At 42.1% G+C, this 9,442-nt stretch overlaps 1 protein-coding gene across 1 annotated transcript; it reads right to left on the bottom strand.

Moving 5' to 3' along the window:
- Nucleotides 1-635: 635 nt before the first annotated feature.
- LOC123749960 (putative cyclin-dependent serine/threonine-protein kinase DDB_G0272797/DDB_G0274007) lies at nucleotides 636-8,208 on the bottom strand. The gene is made up of 2 exons (XM_045732082.2): nucleotides 8,200-8,208; nucleotides 636-1,208 (listed from the first exon to the last, which is right to left on the bottom strand). The coding sequence occupies exons 1-2, from the start codon at nucleotides 8,206-8,208 to the stop codon at nucleotides 636-638; spliced, it is 582 nt and encodes a 193-aa protein (XP_045588038.2).
- Nucleotides 8,209-9,442: the final 1,234 nt, after the last annotated feature.

The raw sequence follows: 9,442 nt of genomic DNA, 5'->3' as shown, positions 1-9,442 counted from the left end.
GTTGCCTGTGGTTCTGGCATGTGGTTTAGTGTTTCATCATATCACTATTGGTAAGAATTATCACTGTATTAAGTTCTTGTCAATACTCAGGTTTCATCATACGTCTATTGAGAATACTTTCAGAAACTAAAATCTCAATTAGCAAATAATTATATTGTTTCAACAATTTTTAAATTATGAAGGTGTCTAAAAATGGCAATTCTCTAATTGTTCAGATATTAATATTAAACCTAGGCCCAGTGCAAATTTTTTTTTGCCCAAACTTTATAAAAAAAATCATAAAATTTTTATTGACATATCACCTTTTTAGTACATTTTCTATAATCAATTCAGTTTCCATTTAAAGGTCTCAACACACTTTTCACACTTTTCGTATTTTTTAAAGTATAATTTTATATAATATGTCTTTTTCGTTTTAAAAAGACATATTATATTCCTAGTTCCAAAATAAAGCTTCTAGATGTTTTAAGTTTTTTAATATTTTAAAGATCTTAGGCATTTGAATTTTGGATATCAGTATTTGCTTCTTTAGAACGATCTTGATATCATCAGAAGGATACGTTTCTCCCTCTGAATATTCTGTATGGGACCAGCGATTTCGGTAAGACTTGCTCGCTTTAGAAGTTCTTTAAAAATTACTGCCAAAGTTTGGGTTTATGTGACTCGGTCTGGACCAAGGAAAAAGGTTGAAACCGAAGGTGTGCTAGTCCTGTAGTGTAAGATGGTGGTCCTGTAGAGTTCTGGTCCTGTTGAGTAAGGCAATGGTCTTGTTGAGTAAGGCACTGGTCCTGTTGAGTAAGGCACTGGTCCTGTTGAGTAAGGCACTGGTCCTGTTGAGTAAGGCACTGGTCCTGTTGAGTAAGGCACTGGTCCTGTTGAGTAAGACACTGGTCCTGTTGAGTAAGGTACTGGTTCTGTTGAGTAAGACACTGGTCCTGTTGAGTAAGGCACTGGTCCTGTTGAGTAAGACACTGGTCCTGTTGAGTAAGGCACTGGTGCTGTTGAGTAAGGCACTGGTCCTGTTGAGTAAGGCACTGGTCCTGTTGAGTAAGGCACTGGTCCTTTTGAGTAAGGTACTGGTTCTGTTGAGTAAGACACTGGTCCTGTTGAGTAAGGCACTGGTCATGTTGAGTAAGGCACTGGTCCTGTTGAGTAAGGCACTGGTCCTTTTGAGTAAGGCACTGGTCCTGTTGAGTAAGGCACTGGTTCTGTAGAGTAAGGTGATGTTAAGAAAAGTGGCGACTCTTGAATACACAGATTTGTGTCTTTCTGTTAAAAAATCAGCCCAAAAGGCAGATTTGAGAATCTTCCGCAAGAGCAAGAAGCCCGCCAACTTGCTTATAAATTACAACACCAAGCGAAAGGTCCTGAATGAGCCGAATGCGATTTATACTCTGCCCACTTGGGGTGGCTGTCAGCCCCAACGATTTTAATATACAGGCAAGACAACACAACATCTATTTCAGTGCCTGACAATGCACAAACAACAAGGCAATCTGGTTTGTGTTGTAGAAATATCATTTCTGCAACACACACACACACATATACATACAGCATGTAAATGTATATAGCTCTCTATGTTTCATCCTCCTACCCTCTTAGTCTCTCTTATTTTTTCCCCAGACCCCCTCTTCCATACATAAATCTTTCCCCTCTCTCCACCTGACACCTCCTCTCTGCTCCTCTCCCCCCCCCTTCCCTCCTCTCCCATCACTATGACAGCGTCAACACTTACGTCAACATATCTATCTTGTTCATGTTATTTGTCGTCATCAGTGAGGCCTGTCAAGCTCTGATCTTCCACTTTGTCTCAACTGCTATTCTTATTCTTTGTCTCTAATGTTTTATTCTTTGCCTTTCTCTTTTTTTCTAATACTTTGGCTCTTCTGCTTTATTATAATATTTCGTCTTCTTCTTTATTTTCATGTTTTGCCTCAGCTCCCTCTTCCAATTTCCTTTTTTTTTTAATCTCACTCTTCCTAACCTTTCATCTATCTTTCCTCCCTTCCACACTTGCCACGCTATTTTCACCTTCGTCTTTCCACTCTCCTTATTCCTTTCCCATTCCTTGTCTCTCATCAATCTTTCCTCCCCTGGTAAGCGTGCCTCACCCCACTCTCTCCCTGGCTGACTCTTTGGCGCTCTCTCTCTCTCTCTATCTCTCTTTCTCTCTTTCTCTCTCTCTCTCTCTCTCTCTCTCTCTCTCTCTCTCTCTCTCTCTCTCTCTCTCTCTCTCTCTCTCTCTCTCTCTCTCTCTCTCTATCTCTCTTTCTCTCTCTCTTTCTCTCTCTCTCTCTCTCTCTCTTCCTCTTCCTCCTGTCATTGATCAGTTATTTCCCAATTGTTATCTTCTGTCGACAACCATCTATTCACTTTCTCATTCCCAATCTCCCCATCTCTCTCTTTCCTAATCTCTTTTTTCTCAGTCTACTTTTCTCAATCTCCTTTTCTCTTTTTTGTATCTTTCTTTCCCTATCTCTGTCTTTCCTGTCTCCATCCCAATCTTCATTTTTCGCAATCTCTCTCTTTCACCATCTCTCTCTCTTTCTCATCCTATCTATCCCAATCTCTCTCTTACACGACACAGGATGAAATATCTTGAAAATATTATGAACGACTTAATCACTTCTTGTTCATGTGTTCTGAGTTCTAGCAACTGCCGAACTACCCTTAAGGTCTTGTTCGAGAGTATTTTCAGGTTTGGTGTTGACCAGACCACACACTAGAAAGTGAAGAGACGACGACGTTTCGGTCTGTCCTGGACCATTCTCAAGTCGATTGTGACTTGAGGTTTGGGCCCTTAACACCTATCAATCTCTCACACACCCAGCTCTCTCACCCATCTCTCGAATATAAATATATTCTTCACATATTCTTAATTCTCTTACAACACCTTCTCTCACACCCAACTCTCTCTCTCTCTGTCTGAGCTCTTTCTCACAAGAATCTGTTATATTTCTCTCTCGCACCTACCACTATCTCTCAAACACCCACTTCACTTTCACATATTTAATCATATTTGCCCACATAATCTATAAAAGAAAACAATAACCCAAGAAACCCCACTACAATGTCACACAGAAACCCACAGAAAGTCTACACAAAAGACCTGTATAGTAATGTTATAGATCACAAATATCAATAAACTGGGTCGTTCATTCAGCGTGCAGTTGTCGCCGGGTCCTAATTCTTGATACAGAGCCGTGTGTAAATCAGTATAAATCGGCGTAAATCAGAGCGTTATAGCAGACAACGTTGATATACGCCGCAGGGGCTCAGGGGAATCCTTGAGCAGCCCCCCCGTCGGGTACGCTTGGCGATGCGTCAAAAAGCGTAACGAAAGGGAGGAATATGCATGAGCTCTGTGGCAAGTGATGATACTTTGAGGTTACCTTGAGGTGCTTCCGGGGCTTAGCGTCCCCGCGGCCCGGTCGTCGACCAGGCCTCCTTCATATTTGGGAAATTAGGAGAGGTGTCACGGCGTTCTATATCTCGTGATACTAAAAATTTGTATGAATTAATATTAAAATTATATGAATTTTTACATTGTTAGAGTCAACAAGAATGAATGAATGAATTATCAGGAGAAAGCGCCAAGCCATTAGGACTATATAGCACTTGGAAGGGGTCAGGATAAGGATTTGGGATGGGCCCAAGAGAAGAAATGGTGCTCAACCACTTGGACGGTCGGGGATTGAACGCTGACCTGCATGAAGCGAGACCGTCGCTCTACCGTCCAGCCCAAGTGGGATTCAACAGGAAATGAGGAAATGTTGACCAGACCACACACTAGAAAGTGAAGGGACGACGACGTTCTCAAGTCGATTGTGAAATATCGACTTGAAATGTCAAAATGTTGAAATATCAAAATATCGACTCACAATCGACTTGAGAATGGTCCAGGACGGACCGAAACGTCGTCGTCCCTTCACTTTCTAGTGTGTGGTTTGGGCAACATATTTCAGCCACGTTATTGTGACTCCTCGTCTGCAAATGAGGAATGATTCTCATTGTTAAGAAAATGTAAAACACTGAAATAACACTAAAAATAATTGGTGAAGTATTTATGTGAAGCAAACAATTTCCCCGAGAGTAAAAACAAATTCAAAATCAATATACGAGTCTACGCTTGCAAGCACTCAAAGCAAATCGCATTACAGACAGGTATTTATTTCCACTATCTGACATATCACAAGTTTAAATCATAATTAAAACACCGGAAATAATAAACACACATTTTTGGACAAGAAAAACAGTTATAGGTCATCGGGGCAACTGAGGATGTACTAAAAAATTTAATTTGGGGTTTAAGGCCTACCAGCCGCGAGAGTTGGTAGGCCTAACCCACAAAAGTTTACTGACCAACCAGCAAAAGAAAAAAAAGCTGGATAGAGTTCAGGATTATATATAACTCTTAGTGTATAAAAGAGGCCTCTCTATTAGCTCTTAGCTCTTGAACCCCGCCTTTCTAACCAATCTATCTTTCCTCTATTATGTCAACTACATATATTTCTCTCTAACACACACACACACACACACACACACACACACACACACACACACACACACACACACACACACACACACACACACACACACACACACACACATGTGTGCGGACGATGCTAAAATTATGAGAAGGATTAAAACAGAAGAGGACTGTTTGAGGCTTCAAGAAGACCTAGACAAGCTGAAGGAATGGTCGAACAAATGGTTGTTAGAGTTTAACCCAACCAAATGTAATGTAATGAAGATAGGTGTAGGGAGCAGGAGGCCAGATACAAGGTATCATCTGGGAGAGGAAATTCTTCAGGAGTCAGAGAAGGAAAAAGACTTGGGGGTTGATATCACGCCAGACCTGTCTCCTGCAGCACATATCAAGCGGATAACATCAGCGGCATATGCCAGGCTGGCCAACATACGAACGGCATTCAGAAACTTGTGTAAAGAATCATTCAGAACTTTGTATACCACATATGTCAGGCCAATCCTGGAGTATGCAGCCCCAGCATGGAGTCCATATCTAGTCAAGGATAAGACTAAACTGGAAAAGGTTCAAAGGTTTGCCACCAGACTAGTACCCGAGCTGAGAGGTATGAGCTACGAGGAGAGACTACAGGAATTAAACCTCACTTCGCTGGAAGACAGAAGAGTTAGGGGGGACATGATCACCACATTCAAGATTCTGAAGGGGATTGATAGGGTAGATAAAGACAGTCTATTTAACACAAGGGGACCACGCACAAGGGGACACAGGTGGAAACTGAGTGCCCAAATGAGCCACAGAGATATTAGAAAGAACTTTTTTAGTGTCAGAGTGGTTGACAAATGGAATGCATTAGGGGGTGATGTGGTGGAGGCTCACTCCATACACAGTTTCAAGTGTAGATATGACAGAGCCCGATAGGCTCAGGAATCTGTACACCTGTTGATTGACGGTTGAGAGGCGGGACCAAAGAGCCAGAGCTCAACCCCCGCAAACACAACTAGGTGAGTACAACTAGGTGAGTACACACACACACACACACACACACACACACACACACACACACACACACATCCACAGGAAGCAGCCCATAACAGCTGTCTAACTCTCAGGTATCTATTTACTGCTAGGTGAACAGGGGCTGCAGGGTTGAAAGAAACACTGCCCATTTGTTTCTGCCAGGCTGTGACTCATACGTCAGGCTGCGAGCAGCTGCGTCCAACAGACCTGGTTGACCAGTCCAGCAACCAGGAGGCCTGGTCGAGGACCGGACCGCGGGGACCCTAAGCTCCGAAGCCCCGAATTTCGTGAAGCCCCGAAATCATCTCAAGGAAATATCTCTCTCTCTCTCTCTCTCTCTCTCTCTCTCTCTCTCTCTCTCTCTCTCTCTCTCTCTCTCTCTCTCTCTCTCTTCTCTCTCTTGTCTTTCTTATTCCATCCTGTTTGTTAATCTTCGATGAATATGCAAATGGCCCTGTGTTGTGACACGAAACATTTGTTTTCTACACGCGTTCGATAACTACACAGCATAATTGCCCTAGTCTGTCCTACGAGGGGGAAAAAATATAGACGGTTCTGAATTTTTCTTCGCACGCGATCGACGGATACATTCACTACCTCGTCTAGTCAAGGTAGCCAAGGTAGGTAGGTAGGTAGTCTGTCCTATGAAGTATTCTTTTCAACATATTTACAACAGCTATGCAAGTTAATGGTTTTAGTCCATTGTATGAGACAAAATACAAGCTGTTATACATCGTGACGATTGTATAATGTAGAGTAGAGAGTGAGGTGATCATGTATTAGGGGGATTTTCTCCCCCTAATGAGGCAGATATGTGACGGTGGTTAGGCAAAAGGGAGGGATAGAGATGAGAGGGAGGGGGAAGCGGACGCCAGGGGATAGGAGGGGGAGGGCAAGAAATAGGATCTCATAAAGAGCAGCCGGTTTTCCGTTAATAGGTTTGTTGTTCATATGGCAATTTCAGGGAGCAATTCCAGCTGTGGCGGCGTCGTAATGAGGGGCCTGGATCACGCTAACAACCGAACAAACACCACGATACCTTAACATAAGAACAAATACACAAGGGCCGTGATGAGGGTTCGAACCTAAGTCCGAGACGCGCCTTTTGTCATAAGCCTTAGTCAGACCCTAACATAAGATTTGAGGACACCGTACACCACAATCACCACAGTGAGCTCTACCACCACTCTAAACACCACAACGATATCAACTACCATCTCCCACCACTACAACAATTCCCACTAACACCACCACCACCACCACGATAATAACCACTAACACCACCACAACACACCACCACAACACTACCCTATAATCACAAATCACTAAACCACAAAAAAATACAATCAACATTATACATCAATATAATTCTATGCACTGAACTGATTATGTTCTTCCCTACTAATGACCAACCACCCATTACCTCTCACAAAACCCATTAAAAGCTTTCACTCTAAATCCCATGAAAATACGCACATAATTGCTATACACGAGATACAATGAATAGTGTATGAAAACAATAGATGTATGCTTGAATATAAATGCAACTCTCTGTTGAATCAACTCATGACACAAATTTGGAATACCATTTGCAAGGCTATTGTTGAATGGCGTGGTAATGGGTAATAGTTGATGCGTACACAGGAGCCATTACGTAGTTCTCACTTGGGTAGTTACGGTTGGTGAGTAGTTTGAGTAATTAAGCTGTTAAGTGGTAATTCCTGTTTGGGCAACTGTTGTTATAAGGAAACAAGTTAACATTTAGTTAACAAGTTAAAGAAGAGAAGAAACAGAGTAGACATGATCACAACATACATTATACTGAGGGGAATAGACAGGGGTGGATAGGAGAGAATTTGAGAGAAAGGAGTTCGAGAGGACAAAAGTGGAAGCTAGACACGCAAAGAAACCTAAGGAATGCAGATTCGCCAAAGAATTCTAACGTCAGAATAGGTAAGTTTAAACGCAACAGGGGCCAGTAGTCGGGGTATAAAGGGTTAACCTCACTCCCTCGTAATACACTGATAGGTAAGTGGTGATAGGTAAGAACACACTCTCACCTTACTAACTCATATTTCCCCAAACAGATTCCTGTCAAGCGTATTATGCTAATTGACAAAATAAACAAACTCCACGTGGGCCACATAAACATAAACAAACTCCACGTGGGCCACATAAACATAAACAAACTCCACGTGGGCCACATAAACATAAACAAACATCTCCCGCCTTCCCTCGATGCTCAGATGTTTTTAATGGGGTCAGGCGGTAGTATATACACTCTTGCAGGGTGTTCAACTCGCACTCTAATGGGATTGAAGACTCTTAGCCCATTCCTCCTCCCTCACTTCCCTTCCCATTCCCTTGGCTGGGAATTCCTCATCCTTTAGTACTTCCTCTTCTCGTTTCTTTATTTTCTCGCTGTTCCTTCCTCATCTTCTTATTCCTACTTCTCTTTGTTTCTCTTAATGCATATTGTTGTTGCTCTACTTAGTTCCACTCATTTTTTTTTTCCTCCACATCCTCTTCCGTCTCTTCATTTCTTCCTTCTCCTCTGGTTATTTCACTCTTCTTAATCTTTCTCCCTCTCCCCTATTCCTCCTTTTGCCACTTCCTCCCTCCTTCCCTTTCCTGCCTCTCCTATCGGTTCTGCCCCTTCTATTTCCCTTTCATCTTATTTACAGCCTGATTACCTTCTTCATCTCGATATAAGGAGTTTCTAATGCTATATTTTGCCGTCGATAAATGGGTTAAAATTCATTAGATAACTTAATTGCATTTTGTTATTCTGCTTTTCTAATTTTGTCGTTGACATCTGTTTTAAGATTTATCAATATTAAAGAATAATATTTATGTTTTGAAAAGGACACTCAAGGCACTTATTAGATGAGTGCTGGAATATGCAGCACCGGTATGGAATCAGAACCCCGGAAAATATAAAAACGAAAATTGCGATAAAAGGTTTAGAACGCATATATTAACAGGATTAAGTTCTGAGAAGAGGTTAAGGAGCATCAGTTACAACCTCAGAGAAAAAAAAAGAATCAGACGGGATATGATTACTACATACAAAATACTGCGAGAAATAAAAGAAATATTAGACAACGTCAGACTCCTTTGACTGGCTTCAGTGCACTGAAAGAAGTCGTGGCAGCCACCTCCATCAATAATTACAACAATGAACATAGCGTCAGGGGATATAATTACAAATAAAATGGGATAGTTACGAAAGGCTTGGAGGAAAGGTGTGAAAGAGCTACACTTGACTATCCTGCAATCACTGTTAGGGAGGCAGGGATAGGTAAGCACCTCCACTCCTTTCTCCCGCTGGGTTGCAATGATTGCAACCTTACGTCATTCCTAAGAATCCTTTATCAGCACTCCTATATTACTCCCATCTCTCTCTCTCTTCCTTTTCTCTTTTATTATTTCTCTTCTGATAATCTTGTCTTCTCTCTCTCTCTCACTTCTTTCATATCTCCTTGTTTCTTTTATCCATTTCTCTATTTGTGTCTCTCTTTCTTGTTCTTGCCTGTCTTCTATTACTTCTTCGTTAATATTACTTTACCTTTAACTACCCGAACTTGCCTCCCTCAGAATATATGTTCAGTCTCTCTCTCTCTCATACTTCTATTCTTCCTTCTTCAGCTTCCTACCATATTCTTTACTTCCTGTTCTCACGTCCTTTCTCTCTCTAAGCCCCCCTTCTCACTCGCCTCCCTCTATTCCCCCTCTTCTTCCCCAGCACATATGTTTTCAATCCTTCACCGAACTCATTCAACCATTAGCACATGAACCGACTCTCGTCATCCACCGTATAATTTCTCATTATTCTTTTTTGTCAATTGGTCGTTACCGCGAACTGTCGCGTGACCGCTGCGGGTGACGGGCGCGAGATGTACGGTGGTGACGGGTGACTGACGGCTGGTGGTGACG

Source organism: Procambarus clarkii, chromosome 6, assembly GCF_040958095.1.
Source record: "Procambarus clarkii isolate CNS0578487 chromosome 6, FALCON_Pclarkii_2.0, whole genome shotgun sequence".
NCBI lineage: Eukaryota > Metazoa > Arthropoda > Malacostraca > Decapoda > Cambaridae > Procambarus > Procambarus clarkii.
The sequence above is the reverse complement of the archived record's forward strand: the minus strand, read 5'-3'. Positions and strand labels throughout refer to the sequence as shown.